The sequence below is a fragment of the Limulus polyphemus genome, unplaced genomic scaffold (assembly GCF_000517525.1).
Source record: "Limulus polyphemus unplaced genomic scaffold, Limulus_polyphemus-2.1.2 Scaffold65, whole genome shotgun sequence".
Lineage (NCBI taxonomy): Eukaryota > Metazoa > Arthropoda > Merostomata > Xiphosura > Limulidae > Limulus > Limulus polyphemus.
In genome coordinates this window covers 861,691-887,401 of record NW_013665675.1, presented here as the reverse complement: position 1 = coordinate 887,401, position 25,711 = coordinate 861,691, and the positions used below count along the sequence as shown (strand labels likewise).

The 25,711-nt window shown below is 31.7% G+C and overlaps 1 protein-coding gene across 1 annotated transcript in view; it reads right to left on the bottom strand.

Moving 5' to 3' along the window:
• The window catches only part of LOC106465058 (nephrin-like), an 80,830-nt gene that overhangs the window by 34,371 nt on the left and 20,748 nt on the right, over positions 1-25,711 (bottom strand). The window contains exon 2 of the mRNA XM_022393383.1: positions 9,394-9,735. Coding sequence (XP_022249091.1) covers positions 9,394-9,735 — 342 coding nt within the window. The remainder of the gene's footprint in view (positions 1-9,393; positions 9,736-25,711) is intronic.

The following is a 25,711-nucleotide window of genomic DNA, read 5'->3' as shown; positions in this document are numbered from 1 at the left end:
AATTTCTACCGGAAATTAACAAACAAGCAGGTACATAACAATACCAATATATTAGAGAAACAAAAAGAACAGAATAAGTTAGAATTCAGGATCATAAAAACATACAAAACTAGGTAATACCAATGTATCTTCAATAGTTCATCATACCAGAGAAGAAAACCACACGATAAATTGGAAAAATACTAAAATAATAGGATATGAATCACACACAAGAAAAGTAAAGATAAAAGAAGCCTTTTACGTCTACTTAACTGATAATACACTAAGTTAACTTAAAACAAAAGTCAAGAGAAACCTGAATACACCTTTTGTAAAAATAAATAAAAAGGTTGTTGATTAAAGTTATAAAGATACCCCATTTGAATGGATAACGCATCAGACTTCCGTCAAGAAGACTTAAGATCAAATCCCAACTATTATCAACACTGAAAAAGACCTTTTCAGGATTTATCTGAAGACAGTAGCAAATTAGCAGGAAAAACGAAGGATAAAAACTTATTAGTAATTAATATCTATATAAAAAGTTATTAACTAATAAGTGACTTAGATAACCTTATATACTGCTGAAAATAACAGCGACAGTCCTGATACATTCTGCTCTACCAAGACTATATATCGGCTGTGGTTGTCAACCAATATATTTTTCAATATTCAAAATCGTTTTGATATAACGCACTCCTGCCTTGGAGTATATTATGCGATACACTTTTGGATATTATTTTGCATCGTTACTCTAGTATGTGGATTCCCCTAAGTTGATCTAACCAAAAATATCAGTAACTAGTATAAAAGTAGTATAAAATCTACTATAAAAATATGGAAAACCATTGTTAAATTATAGAATTTAATTAAAAGAATTTGTCTGTACCTCCAAAACGCATCTGCTCTTCACTTACTTCACCAGCCTCGAAGTAATTCTTTACTCACCATATGTATAGCAAACACTACGCAGAAAAAAATAAATGTTATCGTGAACAAAAGTACGTTCGCACTCTGAAAGAGTCTTAAATATCACTCTTGAGCCCTTTTCACTGTATTCTAGGTCAGGAAGTAGAAAACATAGTGCGGACATTCCGACACAAATTTTCAATTCTTTTGACTGTACAAAGGATAAAATATATTTGGTAGTAATAAATTATTTTTTGTTGTGTTTTAAAGCTAAGTATATAACATATGTGTTAAAATACCAAATTAATATTTATTAATTAACATTTATTCGCCATTTAAAACTTTTTAAACACTGACTCTATAACGTTAATAATAGGCCTATTTGTAGTCTGATTTAAGCGTTAGGTCTAATACATAAACGTAACGTAAGACTTTGCTGAAACACTACTTGGTAAATTATATTTTGCTTTTGGCTACAACTCAGTGTCATAAAAATTCTGAATTAAACTATTTTGCTGTTATATCACCAAAGTTATCAAAAATAAAGAATAAAAACAAACCTTTCTAATAAATCAACATGTGTATAAAGCATTAAACATACTTGGCCTAAGAATAATCAGGGAATAGTTTTATTGCTAAGCGACGATGCATATTGTTGAGTATTACCTAAAAAAAGGAGCGTGAAAGCGCTCTCGACAGAGTGGCAAAGGAAATAAGTATTTTATAGTTAGTGATAGCGATGTTGCCCAATGCATTCTAGTTATTATAAGTTATCATTTTCTTTTCACTTGTTTTATAAAACTATATATTTTTAAAAACAACGATTATTTTATATACAATTCTATAAAAATGAGATTATTTCTAGTCTCCAAATTACTAAAATACAATAACTTACTGTACAGGATAAAAAAGTGGTAAAAAACCCGATTAGACTGTAAAACAATCTCATACACTCTACATGTTTCAACGTATACTACTGCGCCATCCTCAGCAGTGTAATGTTTTGCAAAAATAACACTTATACAATTATCGAATCAACACTTTACATATTAAATAATTTCACGCCATCTACTGACAACATTTCCATCAGCTCCATCATCTTTATTCAATAATTTAAATTTACTTTTTTCTACATTTAATTATATCAATAGACTCACGTATATTCACATCAATTAAATTTCCAGGTTGTGCTAAAATGACAATTTTTTTCCTATTGAATTGTATTATTAGTTTCACTAACATGTTCTGCTGAAGGTGAAATAGTAATATTATTATATTTAACATTTCTTTTGTGTTCATTCAGTCTGAATTTTAAATTTCTTCTAGTTTGTCCTACATAAACTTTTTTACATTCATATAATGTTTTATATATGCTAAATGGTCCATTAAATCTATTTTATTAAGAATTTATCTGACTTTGTTTATCGTTTTGTATCTCAGAAAAATATTTATTTGTTTTTTTTAAATTTTTCATTATTTGACAAGATAAACCAGGTATAAATGATAGAACTAAACATTCTTTTTTACTTTTTCAGCAAATAGTTTTAACTTGATATTTTTATCCCCGTTGTTTAGTTTTATGACAGCCCTGTCAACAACATCTGGATTAAAACCTCTTTCCACTGCTATGTGCTTAATTAATAATAACTCATTATTGATATTTATATATTATCCTGTTTACAACATAATTTTAGTATCCTATCCACATAATAGTAAAAAACACAGGTTTTTTGAGATATAGTGTGACAAGATTGTTGATGTGGCGGAACGATTACGGAGAAAGGTTTACGATAAATGGTAGTTTCCAATTTATCCTTATTTTTACTCACTAAAACATCCAAAAAAGGTAAACATTCAATATCTTTTTTTCACAGGTACTTTGGTGAACATTGACATAACATCAAATGACACCAACATAATTTTTTGTTTTAAAATTATATGCTCAATTCTTTCCACAAATTCAAACGAATTCTTAACTGTGTATTTATTTTTATCTCTTAAAAATGATAATTTTTAGATATAAATTTTGCTACATTATAAGTTGAACTTTTAATATTGGACAAAATAGATCTGAAATTATTACTAATCTTATGAACTTTAGGCAAGGCACATAATCTAGGTAAAATAAAGTTACTGGGAATTAAAGTTTGCTTTTCATAAGGTGTTAGTTATACAACTCTTATTTTTTCTTTAATTATTGTATAGGACAAACTAGAAGAAATTTAAAATTCAGACTGAATGAACGCAAAAGAAATGTTAAAAATAATAATATTACTATTTCACCTTTAGCAGAACATGTTAATGTAACGAATCACACAATTCAATGGGAAAAAATTGTTATTTTAGCACAACCTGGAAATGTAATTGGTATGATTATACGTGAATCTATTGAGATAATTAAAGGTAAAAAAAAGTAAATTTAAATTATTGAATAAGGATGATGGACCTGATGGAAATTGATGATTTGATAATTGTATAAATAAGTGTTATTTTTGCAAAACATTACACTCCTGAGAATGACGCAGTAGTATAAGTTGAAACATGTAGGATGTATGAGATTGTTTTCCAGTCTCATCAGGTTTTTTTTACCACTTTTTATCCTTTAGAGTAAGTTACTGTATTTTAGTAATTTGGAGACTGAAACAATCAAATTTTTATAGAATGTGTATAAAATAATCGTTGTTTTTTAAAAATTGTGAGTTTTTAACATAGTTACTTTATATAACAAATACGTGTATTTTAGTTCTGGTCTATGCAGGCATCTTACTTTGATAAAAAGTTATTGATAGTTAATGATTTTTTATAATGAATTTTTGGTTATTATATTTGTAAAGTATTAAATACGAGGGAACAGTAAATAATAATAAATCATAAACAATAATAACAGTAAATAATAAACAATAATAAGGTGCCCACAAAGAAACAAAATAATATCTATAAAGGTATAAACTCATAAAAAAATAACTTTAATATACCGTATGTATACATCCAGTTCAAATAGCTGGTAAAAAGCAACGGTGGTATATAATCATATATTCACCAAGAAGATATGACGTAATACATACACGTATACTTTTTCTAGTGTAAAACTGGTTATCGTATGGGCTTTTTTTCACCTCGCTTTGTTTCGGAAACATTTACATAATGTTATATAACCAGTCATTGACTTACAATTCCTATAATACATCTCGTTCATCTACTCTGGCAAATCAATCTAGCTGCTATAGCTGTTACTAATGGTCCCCATTATAAAGGCTCTCTAGATAAACACTTGGTTATTGATCAGCAATAACTTTAAATTGATAGGTAAAAACAAATTATAAACCATCCATGAGGGATAGGACTTGCATTGTCTGAAAATAAGTCGAATGTGTACATGAAGGTCCATTTATTCTAAATATGTAAAACAACTATACATTTGTAGATGAGTCATTTCCAGTATTTAGTTGGTAAAATAAACATTTAAGTAGGGATTCCATGAAAACATAGAGAGCCTATTGCCTTCGGTGATGATCCTTCTTGAATAACATAAATTATTTCATGTATACGGGGATATTATTTCTTATTATCTGAGAAATTGATTTTCTTCCCTTAGTAACACATTTAACCACAAATAATCTTTTCACAGTAAGAAATATAGTTGCATACACACATTGCTGATTCCCATAGTAGCAGAAACAGTTACAAATTCAGATCTAATACATGTTGCATTCTTTCAATTATAGAGAAATGTGCATGTATACAAAATTGTGCTTTCTTAGAAACATAGATAATTAGGCTTTACATGATTGTAGCGTAGAAGGAAGAATTTAACGTCCACTAATAAAAATACATTAAATGACCCTTTTAGTACGGAAATAAGTATATATATGAACACTTCTTCCTTAAGAGAAATATAGCTGATGTACCTTCAGTTTCATGTTTTATAACAATATAAATATCAGAAAACTCCTCTTTAGTAACATTGCTCAATGAATGTTTTGTTCATCATATTTTATTCGGGACAAAGATCTGGAACTGTACATCTGAAAGTTTTAAAATCGACTATTTGTGAAAGAATAAATAATTGAATAGCAGTCGTTGAATGAGAAGTACACGTATATATTTGAGATGTAGTTTCGCAAAATTAAATGATGAGATTTATTTGTTTGAAGTTATGCACAAAGCTACACAATGGGCTATCTGTGCTCTGCCCACCACGAGTATCGAACCCCGGTTTCTAGCGTTGTAAGTCCGCAGAAATACCGCTGTGCCACTGGGAGGGGAAGCAAATCTTAAGACATATAAATGAATATTCTGGTAATATTTTGTTATTTTTTAAATTTAGTATAAGGGTAGGTAATCCAAAAACTTTATGATTCCACGTTGGTATTCAATGTGGTACCTCAGTGATCGTTTCCAATTTTCACCATTTTTCACGAGCGTATAAAGAGTGCGATCTTTTCTTATTTTCAAGTTCCCTAGCTTTAATGTCTAGAATCCGATGACAATTTCCCTTTTTTTTCAATTTTGCTCTGTCAAAAAGTTTCATATTTTACGCTCATGAAAAATGACAAAAATTGGAACTGACCTCTTTGTGACATTTTATTAATATTAAAAATTATAACATCATTTATTTTATTACATATACATTAACATTAAGACAGAACAATGGTTAAATAGATGCATCAAAGAATAGGGCATAGCTTCAGAGTTAGCCCAATTAACACTTAAAATTTTGCTCATTAACGAATATATACATAGAAGGACTTGACAATCCTTTCTTTGGGGTTTGGATATGCGAATGTGTATTGTAATTGCTATTCAATTGTATTGAAAGTTAACTCTCTAGCTTTGAACCAAATTAATGTGAATGATTATATTAATACTATAAATCAGAATACACACTTGTTAATATTAGAAGATAAATAAATGATAGTTTTGTGTTTGTAAAGAAACACAAACATTTTACTTGTCGATATCCTAGAAAAATAGTTGAAAATGTTCATATTAATAAGAGCATTTATGATTCCATTTGTCTTTTGAAAGGTGAAAAAAGTAATATTGATTTTTTAGATAAGTTATATTTTAGGAAATATTTAGTCGTAATTTATGTATAAGAGATGACATATATTTTTGAGAGTCAAGTAAATGTTGTTCCTCAATATTATTTTCTCCTTTTTGTAGTAAAATTTCTATTTAAATTTACAGTTCATGCTTTCATGTTTGTACTCATCACTGCTGATTTCCAAACTCTAAACAAAAAAGCTAACACATCATTTCAGAGTCTTTTTTAATTCTATTTTAATAGAAATTTATCCAATTTAACATTTTTCAATTGTAGATGGGAAGAGCTTTCGAGGCACACTTAATCTACTTTATTCCATACACTGTTTTAGATGGTTGGGCCAGTGGTTATCTTGTCTTTTAGATGGTCCAGTGGTTATCTTGTCCTTATGTGAGTCTAAAAATTCAAGGTTAGCGACCACTTTCCACAAAAACACGCTCCGCACTTTAGAGTCAATCAGAAAAGATTAGCCAAACAAAGAGTTGGCGTTGCTTGCTGTTGACTAAACTCCCTTCCACCTAAAAGAATTCAGGTAGCGTAATGCGCATAGCAGTTTAAACATTTTTATGAAGAGTAACGGTCAGTACCCAGTTAAAAATTATTTAATTTCTCAACGTTTCACCTTACGGCTTTATCAAGGGGTTGACACTCTATATAACACAAGCCCAGTATTAACATAACAAAACAACATAATTACATCAGCTGTTTTGTTCTGTTAAAACTGGGCTTGTTGTACTATCATTGGGTGTCTACCTCCTGATAAGACCGTAAGATGAAATGTTGAAGAATTAAAAAAAATTTAACTGGGTACTGGCCGTTACTCTTCATAAAACATACCTTGCAGATCATACTTATGAAATGTGTTTTTTAGTAAAACTTCTCAACTGAAGAACGCTCCATTAACATTTTCTTACTCAACATTTCGTCAAAAATTCAAGCCCTTTTGTAGTATTATATTATATCAAAATTTTTATCTTCCTCAGGTATAGAAAATTAATAAAATAGAAATTTAGAGTAAGTCACTGTACACAACTGAAATTAGTCATACGAAGCATTGCCAACATTCCACTGAATAAAACGATGAAATATATTCTTTAGAAACAATGTGTTATGTGGGGTGTTAGTGATCTGTAGATATATTCCAATTAAAATATATTCATATTAACCAAAGTAACATAATTTTTAAGAAAACAAAAGTGAAACAGACAGCAGATCCTTAGTTCAGAGTGACACTTATACAGAAAGTCTTGGAGGACTAATATATAAATGTAATTCAGTTCCTTTCTACCTTTGTTCATCATGAATACTCTGCCTAAATTATCTGTGAAAGAAACATAAAAGATAGGAAAATATTCATAATAGCGCCATTTGCTATTATGATGGACATGGTAAAACTAATTTGAGTTTTAAATATTACATTAGTACAGGTAGCCTTAGTAAAAGGAAACAAGATTAATGAAATGTACATAGTTACTGCAATGTAAAACAAAATTATTCATAGTGACAAAACACGGTGAATTAATGTTAAACATTATTGATGTAACATGCAACAATTCTTAATCATACAATTTGACAACATATGAATTGTGTAAGGCTTAAAATTACCTAAATTACTGTAATTTAGGAAATTTGATTAAACCTATTCAACCTTTCTCTAGTCATATTAATTTGTTCATATTTCAATTCTAGCATTAGTTTCAATTAGTGTGACAACAGTCCTCTGACATTCAGCTTAGAATAGATACGTAAACCGTCAAATAATAAACTTACTTCTAAAATGTTTACTTTCGAAGTAACGTTAATATAAACTAATCTTAAGATAATTAACTTGTCGATGCTTAATAAATTGGCTTCTCAAGGCTGTATATTTATGAAAACAACATAATTAACATTATCATTTCTAAAGATTTATCATACTCACCTTATTATTATTATTATTAGATTTCCATTACAAATTTTCAATTTAAAAGCAGGATTTCATTCTTCACGTTACATGCAAAAGAAAAGTACATGGAGCACAGTCTCGGAGTGAGTGAACATTTTAATTTATTAATTTATTATTTATTATGTTGTTGTTGATTTACTCTTTATGTTTACAGTACTTGTGTGAAGGATAATTGATGTTTCGTTCAAGTTACCCTGAATATATGGCAATACTCAAACATCATCATGTGATCCAGGCCATATGAACTTTCAAAAAGATCACTTCAGCTTAAGTTTCCAATCGTATGACATGATTGTTTGAACAATTAAACAGGTATACAAGCCCACAATAAAACAATATTGCAATGATAGGTTATTTAACATTTTTATAACACACATAGAAGACGTGAAAGTATTGAAAGTATATTTAACAAAAACGTATAAAATTTAGGAACGTTTCTCAACTTCTTAGCAAGTTTTATTACTATATTCTATCCCAAACACCTAAAAGGACATTCTCATTATTCTCTAATAACTCGATCTTGAAGATATTTTTACACGTACTTAAAATTCCAGGTACGTTTTACCTTGGCCGCGTGGTTTTATTGTCAGACGGTTTCAATTAACTCGAAACTTCATTAGGGGAAAAGTAATCTTTCAGCGCACTATCCCTACTTATTTCAAAAAAACGTAGAATTATCGTGTCACATATATACGTGCTAACGTCAAGAATAAGTCAGCCCAAAGATTCCTTGGGAAATCAGCAGCAGCTAAAAGAAAAGTGTGAAATATGGGACTTCTTTTTTTAAGGAAAACGAATAGATATATTAAAATGCTCTCAGAGTATTTCTGCATTTAATTTATAATGTTTACGAGAAGAATGTATACTTTAAAAGAGTTGTGTTTTTTACTAAAACAAACATATTTGTCGTAATGAAAAACTTATCAGAGTAATTTTATGTGTTTAGATTTAACGTAAAGTTACACAAGGGCTATCTGCTCTAGCAGTCTATAATTTGAAACTTCTGGGATACTATAGTCAAGTAATAAATGTGAACGTCACTTTTATAAAGCACCGAAAGCTCCAAACTGCAGAGTACGAGTGTGCGGTAATGGGACGCGAACCTCGAGCCTTCAGATATATAGTCCGGCACACTAACCACTAGACCAAGTCCAGCCCGAATTAATTTGAAGGTAGAAACACTTCAAGTAGTTTCTTTATGTAGAACGATTCACCTAGGTCTATATTTATTTTTTAAATTATCTTTTCACAAAGAAAATAAATATTTTTGTATATGTAGTAGCGACTTATGTCACTAAAACTGCTCCATCTAGTACAATCACTAAAGCTATCACCAGTATGCATATTTTTATACCATTATGATTCAAATAAATTAGGAATGCATTAGCCTTATCATAATGAATATACCTGAGGAACAAAAAAAGAAAAACGCAAACTGATAATAATAATAATAATAATAAATGCCAAGAAGCTCATTTTTGTGCTTCAGGCTCCATAGAAGAGGACGACATACCTATAATTGTCAACATAATTTCCGAATATCTGGTTCGTGCTATCCTGAAGTCTACCCGGCAGGTATATCTACCCTCATCTTGTTCTGTAACCGACGTTAATTGCAACGTTGCAGGCTTTGACACTGTGCTAAAGTAAGTCCTTGTAGCGTAGCTATCACTTGATGAGTGTCTTCCATGTCCAAGAACTCCTCGCCTAGCATCAAGACTGTATATAGGTGTTGATGACTCGTCTTTGTACCACAACACCAACGCTACATCATCGTCGAATGTAGGTGGCGCAATACTACAAGGCAGAGAAACTTCCTGGCCCAAGATTCCATCAATTTTAATCGCAGAACCTGCTGAAGGAAGGTACATAATTATTGCTTAGATTTGTGGTACTTAATAGATATTCTAAAACTTTCGAAAGCACTTAAGTGGTATTAACGACTAACTTTATAAATGAAAACTAAAAAGCTAGTTATAAATTAAAGACGCTAATTCTACATAACAAATTTATTAGAAATACACAGTTTCATGCATCAATACACAATAAAATCAAAATCCATAATGATCAATACGTAATGCTTCACCTGTGGGGGTTTCCTCGCTGCTATTAACGACATTTTTAGTCATAATCCCGATAATATCTTAAAACCTAAACTAAACTGTACTAAACTAACAGTACAAAATAAACTTCAAAGTGAAAAATCAGTGAGAATGATATTCAAACTCATTTTCAACATTATAACCGATGATATTAAAGAAACTGACTTTAAAGAAAAATGGAGAAAATAATTGTTTATTTGTTTGAAGTTAAGCACAAAGCTACACAATTGGCTATCTATGCTCTGCCAACCACGGATATCGAAACCCAGTTTCTAGCGTTGTAAGTCCGCAGACATACCGCTGTGCCACTGGAGAGGGGGCGGAGAAAAATAGTAATTAATTTTTTTATTATTAATTGAGGGATGATTTTCATTTGCTATAATTTAACTATGAAGCTAAAGAAGAGAGTCCTGTATCAAAAACTGCAGAATTAAACGTTTTCAATTTCAACGAAAATTAGTAACACATTCCTGAAAATAAATGTAATTGTGTCTAAATATAAGGCATGATATTTTTGGGTAAAACAGGAAAAATGTTTTGTTTTCTCTTATCTTATTTGTTTCAAATATAAAACTAAACAATCTTAAAAAATGGCTTACGTACGAATGAGAATGTTGCTCGTGATACAATTATTAAGATTATAAAAGTCTAATGAAATATCTGTCACACAGCAAACATATGGCGATTAGATTTTATAATGTTTATTAGAACAAACTGTCACTCTCAGAAAATGGCAATGAAATAGGGTTTCTTGTGAACTGTACGCTATTAACTTCTTTTATCAGTGCTGACATAAACTTTGATAGGTGTTCTCAATGTTAGATAATCTATTACACTAAATGCCAATACTACTAGAAACAAATATTGAAATGCTGTTATTGTAATAATTGGAATTATTATGAATTTCACACTTCAATAACTAATATAGACTATATCTTTACTCAGATATTTCACATAATATTTTCTACATTTCTATGCAGTTCTAGCATTCTCATTGAATAGATTATCTCAAATTCTTTCAAGCAGGTAAAGGCTACATACTGTAATCTTTGTTTTTAGGTCTCAAACGCGTTTCTTTATAGTCTTCTAAGAAGATAGTCTATTCAAACAGAGAATGCACAAACCTGTACAACTAACTTGCTTGGCTTAAGATTGATTTTGGCTCCTAATATCTTGATATTTGAGCTCTTTGACTCTTGATTTCGCTCTTAGGTGCTCTTGACTTTTCTCTTCTGAAAACCCAGCAGCTAGACGACACAGATAAAGAAGACCATCCAGTTTTGGTTTTAAAAAAACATTATGGTTTTAATAAAAAAATGTGTGTTTCTGTGTACACTGGCGTGTGTTTGTTTGCTGTTGTTTTTTCCTCTGCTGTCGATGTTCAGTTCATGATCCTACATTTTGCAGAACCTTTTCGCTTTTCTGCTGGACATCAGTGTACCTGAATAACACATTATAATCGTGTACTAACATCTTGTGTCATCATGGTATTCTCTATAAATGTCAGCCATTCACAGTTTAAAGTTTTATCCTTAGACGACAACTACCGTAGTTTTTGGTTTTCGATACGTCTCATATACGTTTCAATAGTTCAGCAAGTAGGGGATCCAAATCAATCAAATTGTTCACATTGTGAAAGACGCATAAAATGCGGTGAAATATCAGCTAATATATTATAAATTCTATAAGATTCAAACCATACTTCGTTCATATCCAATCACTTGACCTAGGTATCTGCGGGGTTGAGTGCACATCCGCCTTGCTATACAACCCTTTATATGTGCTTCAGCAAGGCATCCTGAGTTTATAGTTGTTTTCAAGAGTCTAAATGTTTGTCCGCCTGCCTACCTTGGCTCACTGTGTTAAATGGGGAAGCTCTATAATTCATGGAACTACAATCCTTTTAACTTCAGAAAATCATTCCTCTGTAACTATTTCCGATAATGCTGACAAGTCCATCAAACAAAAAGCTGTAGTTAGAAATACTCTCCAGACATCCTAAAAATGCTGAGAAGGCATATGTTATGTCGCATTCGGTTAATGCATGAAACGTTAGCAATGTTCTTGATTTCTGAACTTAGTGCTCCAAAAATTTCATGTGCAGTAATGTATTTATAGGATATGTTCTTCTTAAATTCTATACAAACTTCTGGAATATCAGTTCAGTAACAGCTACTACAGGTAAAACTATGAATCATTACCATACTCACAACGTTCAGCATGAGTAGAGAACAGCAACGTTCCCCTTATTAACTATTGGCTGCGAGATTGACAGTAACACATATTACTTGTGAACAACTCCCACTTTTCATGCACTTGACTGGCAGCTATCTTTGTGTCTGAAAACTTAAACAGGTCTAATATGTTTACAAGCACTCATTGGAAGGTAAGTTAGTTGGGTGGAAGAGCTCCTATCGGAATAACTCGTCTGTACTCTCCAATACCACGACTTCCTCATGTTGATTGATTGTATTAAGCTTCCTGGGATATATACATCCCACACTACATTCAGTGTCTGTGACAATAACAGCTGACCAAGAAGATGAATCAACAAAATTTATCTGACATATTTCGAAAATGTAAAGACACCAACTGGCTGTATTGTATATACCACGGCTGTTACACGAAAAGAGTGCACATTCATTATATATGTTTTGTGTTGATTTCCTATGAAACAGAATGAAAACTGAATTGTAGTTTGTTGTGATTGTGTGTGTGCAACATTTTAAGGGCGTCGATACAACCTACCTTGCACATATTCCTGGTAGTGGTATATTTCAGTTTGCTTTAATTTGCCCATTCATTCAAACACAGACCGTTCTCTGAAGGATTTAGTGCCCATGACCCGCAGATCCCCATTATTTTCGAGGATATGATTTCTAAGGATTTCCATAACAGTTATCAAGAGTTTCATATCAATATCAAAACTCGTTTGACTTGCAAGGACTTCCTTATGGTACCAATTAGGCTGGATGGTAAGCTTTACATCACTCTAGAATTCAGGTATAAAGCTAACTAACTCTGATGATGGATTTCTCTAACACTTAAGGCTTCTCATTCACCTTTTATAACATAATGATTAGGGACAACAAGGGACTTGTTGGTTCATCCAGTATGTCCCAAATGTAAACGAAACCAACACTATTAAGAAACCCTCAAATTCAGCCCTTACCATTTAAAGTGTTATCAAGCGTTCTCATTTAAATTTACTGTCTACCCAACATCTGAAAGCAACCCATTCAAAAGTCCAACTAACCTGTTAACAAAATATAACTGTCTTAACTGAAGATGACTCATACCCTGCCAAAAATTATATTTGTGTTCCTTAGTCCTACCATTCTCACCATTAAGTATGAAAAAATATGATGCATCAACACCATTAATTCCCTTAATAATCTTAAACACCTCAACCAGATCTCCTCTATCTCTTCTTTTTTTATTAGGAGAAAACAATTTCATATGACAACCCCTCCATCACAGGCACTATTCTAGTTGCCCTCCTCTGAACCTTTTCCAACAATCCAATGTTCTTCCTAAGGTAAAAAGCCCAAGACTAAATACAATACTTCACATTTGTTCTAACCAGCGACTTATAAAATGAAATTATAACCACCTTAGACTAGTATTCAATATTTCTGTAGATACAAACTAAAATCCCATTTGTCCTACCACTAGCAACAGCACACTGCATGGATGGTTTAAGAGACTGATCAACCACCACACCAAGATCTATTTCCCTCATAGCACTCTTAAAATTATTCCCTCCAAATTATACTTATAATTCAAATTATGATAACCCACAAGCATTATCTTACATTTATTATAATTAAAAGCCATCCTCCTCACAGCTAGCAACACCCAAGAACTTAATTGCTTGTTTGTTTTGAATTTCGCACAAAGCTACATGAGGACTATCTGCGCTAGTCGTCCCTAATTGAGCAGTGTAAAACTAGAGGGAAAGCAGCTAGTCATGTTTAACCAACTCTTTTATCAACGAATAGTGGGTTTAACCGTCACATTATAACGCCACCACATTTGAAAGGGCCAACATGTTTGGTGGAACGCGGATTTGAACCCGCAACCCGCAAATTGCAAGTCGAACTCCCTAACCACCTGGCCATGCCTAGCCCCATAAAATGTAAGTAATTTATTGACGATCCCTTCATCTATGTCATTGATGTAAATCAGAAAGAGCAAAGGTCTTAAGACTGAGCCCTGGTGTACCTCAATTGTGACATTAATCCAGTTTGATTGAACTCCATTTATAACAACCCTCTGTTTTATTTCATTCAGCCATCCTATTTGCAATTTGCTAAACTATCCTGCATAACTGTAAATATAATTTTTACAAGCCTTTTATGTGGCACCTTGTCAGATGCTTTGTGAAAACCCAGAAATGCCAAATCTACGCTTTTACTTTTATTTACATAAGCAGTAGCCTTTTCAAAGAATGTCAAAATATTTCTAAAACAAAATTTTCCCTTAGTGAAATCATGTTGCCTATGAAATAAAATTCTCAACTTTGTTAAATGACTTTGCAAAGCATCTTTTATCAGACTTTCCAAACTTCTCCCACAAATGATGTAAGTATAATAGGTCTATACTTACTGGGGCAATTACCTCTCTTGAAAAGTAACATTAGATAACTTATAATCTTCTGGCACCTGCCCACTATTCAAGCAGTAAGTGGCTCACTTATCTAATCCTTAACCTCCTTCAAAATCCTTGGGGAAATATTATCTGGCCCTGGAGACTTATCGTTCTTTAAAATTCATACTTTTTTCTTAACGAGCTCAGAATCTTGTTCGATCTTGTTTCCATCTATCAACTGTTGAAGATGAAGATATCGCTTATTAGTAGAAACTGAAGAAAAACAGGATTTAATAACCCAGCCATCTTATAATCATCAGATATGGGCCTTTCTTTATCATCCCTCAAAGGTCCTATCCACATTCTAACATTTTATTTACCCTTAATTAATTTAAATAAATCCTTATTATTAATTTTTACATTTTCAGCCAACCTTTTTATCAATTCATTCTTTTTGATATTCTAATTTCCTCTTTGACCAACTTTCTTGATATTCTGTAATATTCTAAATCCCCGACGAACCAGTCCATTTAAATTTCTTAAATTTGTGATGCTTTTCTTTAAATTTATCCTTTTTACTCTTTCTGAGTCAACCTGGTTTTTACTTGCAGCCAACCGTTTCTTTCTGTAAGGAATATGTTTGTTTTGAATACTTAAAAGATTGCTCATTTAATTGTTCGCCGACTTGATCAGTTGCAATGAATAAGGGAATACATTCAATATTTTGTACTATAAACTTTCCCTTTATGAACTATTGATGACTTTCAAGATGTTTCCTCTGAAGCTTCACTATATTCCTCATGTTTACTGGTACCCAACATAAGAATTTGATGTGATTCATGAAAACACACACACACAAAACATGACATAAGATGGTCCGGTGTAACAAGATTCAGGTAAATAAAATATGACTAAAACAAAGAACGAACAAATTCAATTGCATAACAAACATTTTCAGTTCAAGGGTGATTGCCAGTAGTGAAACAGGGGAAATTCATCTGCTTAAGACTTGCACCATTATATTACCTCAAGAAGCTGTTCATCTTCTGTTATATGTTCAAAGTAAACGTTTTATTAACACTTTTGTGAGATTTACGTACTAACATCATACATTTAGTATACATAATATGCTATTGTGATGTGGGCCACGTTTAACATTCCATCTGCATTTCTAAAAGAAGTGAGGTTTGTTTGGATAATGCGAGATACTGATCCACTTTGTGTAAGCAGTCACCAACAAGTTTTAGGCAGAAGATCCAATCTGAAGACCCCTCAGTATGGAAATTGTCTTCTTCTCACTATGAGCATCCAGTCAGTTCCACTGTATCTGTTTCCCATGGTGAAATAAAGGTTGATCCATTATCAAACAGGTATCTGAGCTGGATTGAAGAGATTTACAACTCTAAAAGTAACATACATGCCGAGTAACATCATTGCCCAAAATTAAAATAGTCTGTAAATAGAAGTAACATAACAATCGGTGTTAGGTTTCTAGGTACAGTATGTAAACAATCTACATAGTGTGCAGCCCATAATACCACGTTATCTTTGTTTTGGGTTTTCCTTCTAGAGAAGAGGATCCACATATTCTTCATGCTTGTTTTACGTTATCTACTTCTTCCAGGGCTCATAATTAGGTTTGAGTGGATCAGAAATCCCTAGAGCATTTCTGTAATAAGGCAGAGGAAGGTGCATTGGTGTATTCAACTGGAAGTACATAAATGGACTTGAGTTGTAGGATCTAGTGTTCCAATACCATGTTCTGATTCTTCAATCGCTTTAGTAGCATGGTGCACCAGTGAAACATCAATGTATTGGAATGAGGCACGTGCTTATTTTGAACTCAGGTCATGATCTATGCTATCAATGGTTCCTCTAGTGAATAATTTACTGTACAACTGAGATGGACATACGACATAAACTTCCATGTAACGGGAATACACATATTGTTAGTCAAATCAATATAATATTGTAATAATAAGATGTTTTGTGTTCTTGTTCTCTGTCTGATTGGTCTCGCATATTAGGAAAATGTAACATAATTTTCACGAGGGATAATACAGAATCGGGATCTTTGTCTCCTTGATATTCCTTTTCAAAGGAACTTGTGAAGTTATTGTTCATTTGAAAATAATGTCTTTCCAAATTATTTGCACAAGTAAATGTATACAGAATCTGAGTCACAACCATATTCAAAACCTTGGCCACTATTTTAGTTTAATTGAATTGTATTACTTTAACTTTGTGTGCCATTAGATAAAAATACTAAACAATTTTTTGAACTTCCAGATCCAAGACTTTTACGATTCTTTAGAGTACTTGGGTTCAGATAAATTTCAACAGTTTCTTCAGCTTTTTATTTCTGGATAATAGACTAATACCTGAGTTGTACCACTTTTCCCGTCGTTATAGTTTGATTAATTTTTTTAATCAATCGTGATAGATTTAAGGTGAGTGGCATACATACTAAATATTGTTTTAAGACCATATTAACTTCTCGACTGTTATTTTTTGACACGTCAAACATAATTATCAGTTAGTGGGCTGGACCATTACTGATGTTGTTGGTCTATCTAATATCGAAATTGTTACTTTTAGCTTTAATGCTGGTTCTCTATTAGTCTAACTACCTGACATCCACCAACCTTTATACTGTTACAAACCACAAACCCGACACTAGAAAATATAGAAATAGAACTACAGTAACAAAAATAACGAAAGGGAATGTATATTGCCATAAGTGTTTATGGTTTTGATATAGGACTGGAGTGCAAAGCTCTAGGGGAGGGGAGAGGTGCACTTAAGCATAGAAAATATCAAGACAATTATTGACAACAAGAAGAGGACATTCTGTACTAAAATAAGATAATTCGAATGTAATGTTTAAGATCGAAAACATATTAAATGTTGAAACATATAGGAATAATGTGGATAAGGGAGGGATCTTATTCTGCCTTTTTAAAACATTCAAGGCGATGTTCAAGGCAGATTTCAATATTCTTTAACTCAGAAGTTTAGAAAGTATGGTCAGCTAAATTTGGTGATGGGGCCGCAATATGAACAAATGTTCATCCATCTGCTGGATTACAAGTTCTATTCCCATATTAACAAATGCTCATTCAGCTGCTGGATTAGAAGTTCTATTCTCATATTAACAAATGTTCATTCAGCTGCTGGATTGCAAGCCCAATTCTCATATTATTTGAGATTAGTCATCTTTCAACCGTTATTTTAAAATGAAATAAATGTGTGTAAAAGAGCGTCCTTTAATGTTCAAATAACTTATATGATTGAAAGTATTTATTATAAGATCGATGTTATCGGATTAATCCCGTTCTTCTATTCCACCCTTTCGCAAAATTTACACTTTAATCACAAGAGATTTGAAACATTGTTCAACATATTTCCTTACAAAGCATTATGATATTGTTTGAATGAACATGCTATTTTTTGTAAAGATTTAACATTAAAACGTGTATACGTTTTAGCACATAAAAACTAATTTGCTCATTTTATTCCTTATACTATGTATAAGAAATATTTAGTTTTGACGCACAGCTGGACATATTAGAATTTTTCCTTTATAAACTGATTCACTAATCTCATTAATGTGACTCCGTTGATCACGATTCAATTTCTCAAGTCAGTACACTTACATACAGTGAAATTACATCAAGTAACCGTGAACTGGTTTGGCTTCTTTTTTTTGTGTAAAATACGCACCTGATTGGCCGAATGCTCAAGCTACAAAGTAAGGAAGCATCAACAATAATCTAAAGCCCAGGGAAGTAACAGCTGCTAAGGCCGCAGACTAATAGAAGCTAAAACCTCATTATCTGAGAATGTTGAAGCATTTATCAGAAAGAATTGGACTAATCTTGAAAGAACTACAGAATGAATCCCTTCCATTCGTCGACCTGGCCATGTCTACACCTTGTTGAGTAGACATATTTACATCTGCCTACTTACGACCCAGTTTAATTTCAATTGAAGAAAGATTAGTGATAACTTCTGTTTGCATTATTACAAAACTCCATTTTTTTAACTTAGTTTTATTTTTCAGTATTTTTTATTTTTGTTTTTGAAAAAGTAAATCTTTATCTCATATCCTAAACAATTTAAAATCTTAAAATATATTGAGCTTGTGGTAGCATTCAAATCAAATAGTAAAAAATGTAAATAAATGGACATAAGTGAGCTTGAAGAAGCTGTAGATGAAATATTTTAATGTTAAAGAGATATGTTGTTCGTATATTGTGAGATTGCAGATTATATTACTCACTGTTATATATTTAAATTTTGTTGTTGATTTTTAGCGTAAAGCTACACAAAAAGCTATCTGCGATCTGTCCACCGCGAGGTATCGAATCTGGGCATTTAGCTTCGTAAGTTTGTATATCAGACCCACCTCGAGACATGGAAATTTGATCTTAGAAAAAAAAGTTTTAATCTAAAAACTATAGTGTTTTGTTTGCTTATAGTTAAGCACAAAGCTGCATAATTGGTTATCCGTACTATGCTTACTTCCGGTTTAGAAACCCGATTCTTAGCGTTATAAGGCCTTAGACGTATCGCTACGCCACCAGGTGTAATTTATAGGGAGCGAAAATTATAAACCTTCTGATAAAGATTTTTATATCTATTTCAAAATTGAAGTTTTTATGACAAAATATATTCTAAGGATATTAATATACTGAAGTTCAATAATTTGTATATTAATATGTGCTCAATGTTTTTTGTTTAATCTACTAATGGAATCGAATGTTTTTAATATTTTCAAAATAATTTAAAATAGCTGGATAATATTTAGTATTATGCTTAACTGAATATATTTGCTTGATTACAGCCGAAATTCCATCACTATATGATACAGATAGATATCCTATTAAAATTTGATATTTATCACACAAAGGAGCACTTGATACCATGAATATAATAGTGTAAATACATAACTTAGTTACGAAACGCAATAGAGATGTGAAGCTAATAATATAAATACATAACTTAGTTCCGAAACGCAATAGAGATGTGAAGCTAATAGTATAAATACATAACTTAGTTCCGAAACGCAATAGAGATGTAAAGCATAGTCAGTTTTTGAAGACTGTTATGCTATCATTATGAAGTTGAAAAATGTTTTCATTTCTTGTCATCTAAAACATTCGTTGAACAATATACCATATAATTATATTGCATATAGTGTATAAGACGAAACACTCGTTTAAAATGTTCCAAATAATGATTTCCCAAAACTCAGTTCGAAATCAAAATATTCTATTACAAAATTTGTAATATTGTATCAGAAATTATATAGTAAAACTTACAAGTTTGACAAAGGAATAGAGACCCTTGAAATTCCGGATTTAAACTACAATATTTATATATATCTTTTCTAAATTTATAATTGTATAGGAGAGTTTATAATAACACGAATTATAACCTAACGTCTTGTAGATTAATCAGAAAGGACATATTTGTCTGAATATATAAAACTTGCGCAACATCACAGCCTCAGGAGAAATGACAAAGATAATTTTAATAAGAATAATAATTCACATAAACATAAGAAAAACACATATGCAAATCTTCCTTTATAATAATTATTGATCAATTAAATTTAATGAAGAAAAACTATGCAAGTTTATGCATATTATTTTTTAAATGAGAATAAAATTATGAATAATTAGTGATATTAACATAATCATATTATATATTATAATATATAATATTATTCTACTGATATCCATAACTATACATTATGTAATGTAACCTAGCATTAAAAACCTGAAATATAACATTAAGATATTTTCTGTCTACCGAATACATCTTTTGTGGTAATTTAGAGGATTTATTGATCTTGCAAAGGGGAAATATAGTACCAACTTTTATGTGCTACATGAAAATGCTTTTATTTCGGGCGTTGAGCAAAATTTGAGAGTGTCATTAGTTTTGTAATGTGTTTTTGTCTCTTTAGTTCATTAATTTCTATGCGCTTAGTGAAGACATAAACTTTGTGGAACTACGGTTATTCACGGGCTCACAAAAACGACAGATTGCGATTAAAGCATCTTTTTCTACTTCAGTACATATCAGAAAATATATCTCATATATCAAGGAAGAATTCCTGATTGTTTCCAAAACAACCTACTGGTAAACCACATGGGCAAATTTGAATTTGGGAGCATATTACACCAATAACTTCCTTTTGGATTGTTTGTTTTTGAAGTTAAGCACAAAGCTACACAATGAGCTATCTGTGGTCTGCCCACCACGGGTACCGAAAGACGGTTTCTAGCGTTGTAAACCCGCAGACACACTGCTGTGCCATTGGGGGGGGGGCATCCTTTTGGAATAATTAACACATGGATTTTTACATAAACTTATATGCGCAAAAGTAACTACTATTTAGTAAACTCCGAATTCGCTAGTTCTCAAATTAACTATTTATGGCCGAAAATATCTGCGAAATCAATGTATTCTAGTCATAAGAAGGTTTTGTTTTATAAAATTGTATAATCTTATTTAGATAATTACAGTAAATTAGCTATTATGCTTATTAAGTAAAGTTTGCATCTTTATAGTTACTTTGTTTGATCAGGATTTAATTATAATAATATCTTTTAACTTGGCTTTTATAAAATAAAATATAATCGCAAAATATATTCAGAATTTTCATTGCTTGTTTCTTTGAAGTTAAGCACAAAGCTACACATTGGGCTATCTGTGCTCTGCCCGCCACGGGTATCGAAACCCGGATTCTAGCGTTGTAAGTCCGCAGACATACCGCTGTGCCACTGGAGAGGGGGCGGAGAAAAATAGTAAGAGAAAGCTAGTTGTAAGTTTTAAAATTCAGTATTTCAGTCCCCCCCAGTGGCACAACGGACTTACAACGCTAGAATCCGAGTTTCGATACCCGTGGTGGGCAGCACACAGACAGCCGATTGTGTAGCTTTGTTCTTAAATACAAGCAAACATTAATAATATATGCCATAAGACATTCTGTAAGGCTTATTATGTTTTTTACACTACATTCTTAATGTATGGATTTGAAGAATTAAATGAGTATATATATATATACATATATATAATAATAATATTTCAACCTACTGTATTCGTCATATCCATTGCCAACAACGCGTTTTGTTCAATCCAGAGATCTTCAGGCCGGCTTGGATACATTGAACACAGTAGTGGTTGGAACACTATTTATATAAGTTATTTGTTACAAAAACAACTGTTATGGTGTGAACGCCATTTACAATCTAGCGAAGCGTGATTACAATTACTCATATTTGTCATAAGTTTGTAAAAGGCGTTCACACCATAACAATGGTTCACTCTCATGTTGTGTAGTGGAAATGACAGTATTATTATTATTTTTCTCTAAACAAAGAGTACTTTATTTCATAGGGCACGGAAACGGAAAGAACATGAAGGAAAAGCAATTCGTTGATAGGTAGTATCAAATTGTTTGTTTGAATTTCGCGCACAGCAAGACGGGAGCTATCTGCGCGATAGGTAGTATCACCAAAGACGCCACATTCATATAAAGATTATAAAAACAAATAATAATTTTTAATGGATGAATAAGACATATAAATTAATATATGTATGCAGGCATATGGAGTAATTATTCCCTCTCTTTTCAATTATATATTCAACTAATGAATACATCCAGTTTTGTCTTCATTAATAGACTTTGTTTCCCTTTAATGAATGAAATACTTCAAATCGCGAAATTCTGTTATCGAAATCAATATTTCTCCTCAATTTAAAAGTCCATTTCTATAGTTTGAGTCCTAATTTTTGTAACTGTCATTCATTCAAGCAAGTACGGTGTTATATTACAACACGAATGACTAACATATGCTACCATACATATCATAATATGAAAAGTGAGACTAAAAGACAACCATAAAAGGATTATAACTATTATTCATACGAAAGAATAATGATGGATAAAATTTGAAGTTCATTACAAAATTATAGTAAACGTAAATAAATTTAATTTCAAAATTAATAAATAAGCGCAAATAATTTTATCATTTATGTGGCAGTATTTGTTTTTTTCTTTAAAGTATTGTATTTGCTATTGATGTGTAACCATATAAATATTTGTTTGGTATGAATTTCGCGCAAAGCTACTCGAGGACTATCTGCGCTAGCCGTCCCTTAATTTAGCAGTGTAAGACCAACTCTTGGGCTACTCTCTTACCAACGAATAGTGGGATTGACCGTCCGTATAGATAACGACCCCACGGCTGAAAGGGCGAGCATGTTTGGTGTGATGGGGATTCGAACCCGCGATTGCCATGCCGGGCCGATCATATAAATGTAAGTATATTTATTTATTTATTTTACTGGTGTAAAATTTGTAGAAGACTGCGCTAAAGATAGCTCTAGTTATGCTGAGTTTCTTTTTATTATTTTGTTTCATTTCATAGTCCGATCATTTTACGTTTACCGTGTGCTCGTATTAATAATTATAAAAATAATAAAGTCCATATGAAGTTGACGAGTCTAAAGCTCTTATCTATAATATATATATTAATAACTTCATTTAAATAGCAGTTTTCTGTTAACCATTTTATTGTAAGCCTGATGAAGGTAGTTTTTCAAATTTTTAATCTTTAGGATACATTTTACATTGATACTCGGCAATCATTACAACAACAAATGAAATATATATATTTTTTCTAGCCCAAGAGTTGGTTGTGTTGACTAGCTGTCTTCCCTCTAGTCTATCTCTGCTAGCGCAGATAGCCCTCGTGTAGCTTTGCGGGAAATCCAAACAAATCAAACTATTACTGTAAGTGTGGATGATCCAGTAGTAGAGATTTAAATTTCGAAGCTAAGCTAGGTTTAAGTAACCACAAAATATTCCCAGGAATTAAAGTTATAGTTGCGTTATAGGAGTGACAACAAATCTCTGTGTGTATGGTGGGTGGTAGATTGCTGTTTTCCCTCTAATCAGTAATTTTGAATTAGGAACGGAAGCATATAGCCTCAGTAGCTTTGCCATTAATATGAAATACAAATTAGATTACTCTTTTATGATACCTTATAGTTCTCAATTAATGTCTTATTGTTTCTAAGCGTTTAAACATTAGATTTTACATTAGGCGTATAACGAATATTTAATAAATGATTGTTTTACAGTTCTACAAACAATTATGAAAAAATTCACTTTTATTTCTGATAACGGAAACGGAAGTATTCTAAAACTTATTCACTTTGGTCGCCTTCTTTATTAAAAACCCTTAAATAAGATTATGGTATCGGTGGACGGAACACCTTAGCCACACACCCACGCAAACTGTTTGTAAGGAAATAAAAACATACCTTCCAAAGATTCATCCCGAAATAAAAGACAGTCTGTGAAACAGTATAAGGTCTTGTATACATAACATAAACAAACATATTGTATATCTTTATATGATGTTAGAGTCTCTGTTCTGTAAACAGTCATTTTAAATGCTATTTTAGAAAGGATCGCTACAAGAAGATACTTATTTTGCTATTGGACTACAGGAAGAATAGAAATAAAACCACTATCTTTTGTGCGGCGATGTGCAAAGCCACAAGCGTTAATCATTGCCTTTTCTTTCGCTTAATTGTTAACCGAACGTTTCAGGGAAGAAACAACGGAAACAATCGATTACATCCAGACTAGCACAAGCTAACAAGATGTTCTCTCACAATTTTTCTCCCAACTCGCACTTCAATCTGTTGTTGTAATTCTACCTACGATTTTGGCTATAAAGTTAATTTCGAAGGCACAGATGCATAATTGTTATATAAAGAGAACTACAGTGATTGAGTCAAAATATTTACAAGTCTTATCACTGTTGATAAAATACAGAAGAAAAGACTATGGGGAACTAAAGTATCAGAAGTACAATTCAGAAGTATTACAACTGAAATACTGTTTTAAATGTCTATAAGATTTGGATAGGTTCTGATTCCTAGTTTTATAGCTTATTCTTTGTGACTTTTGAATGTTGAATTCACGCCTGCGCAAAGTTGGTTATAATGTCCAGAAGATATCGGGTATGAGGTTTAAAATTAAAGCCTAGGCCTATATAGGTTTAGGAAGAACTGACCTTTTTTTGTTATTCCTCTTCAACGGAATGTCACTGAAGAGTCACTTATTCAGAAAATATTCAGATATGTAGTTTCTAATATTTTTAAAATTTTGTTGCTATCCTCCGTGTGAAATATCAAAAATAAATATACAAAAAAATGTCTTTACAGATGAGATAGCTCCTTTATTTACTCTGTTTAAGGTATATTTATATTCTCGATATGCGCTACATGGATAATGGTTCTTCAGTTACCTCCTCCTATACAATATTTAGTTTTCAATCCCCAGTAATTCGTTTCATTTTGCTCTATAACCAGCTACACCAAGTTTGTTTTTTATATGAATAATCAAATGGTAAAAAAGCCGATTCCTCTCTGTCACACAAGGTGTTTCATGTACAAGTTCGCGCTATTGCGAAAGTGTACAATTACTATATAAATAATGCATACCTATATTACAGAGGTGTTCAATTAAGTAGACGATGAGAAATCCTGTAAACTCAAGCTGTTTTTGGATACCTTTTTCATCTCATATAAAAAGAGTAGTAATTTCTAAAGCAGGAACTATGCTCCAGCGTTAAGTACTATCGTGTCGATAATAACTTAAGAAATGCTTACGTATAATATTATAGATAACGAGTGGTCCATGCAATTTGCAAAGCTGCGTCGATCGTCGTATAGTTAAAACAAGATGCAATGGCGCTGTCGTCCAAATATATAATGGAATGATACTACGAAAATATATAAGTTAGGTCTATGCATTTTTTTTTCTTAGCTGCATTCCGGGTTTATTCAGGAAAAAGAACAAAAAAATTTCGCAAATAGCATTAATGCGTTAGAGGTAAGACAAACTAATAACCATACTGGTTTGTAAAACATACGTTTTAAAATATTTCAATAAAATATTTTCAGTAAAATATTTTTTCACAGTTAAGTATGTAGCTCTTATATATAAATATATATATTGTACATATTCGGGGTTTTTTTTAAAGTTTGTTTGTTTTGAATTTCGTGCAAAGCTACACGAAGGCTATCTACGCTAGCCGTCCCTAATTT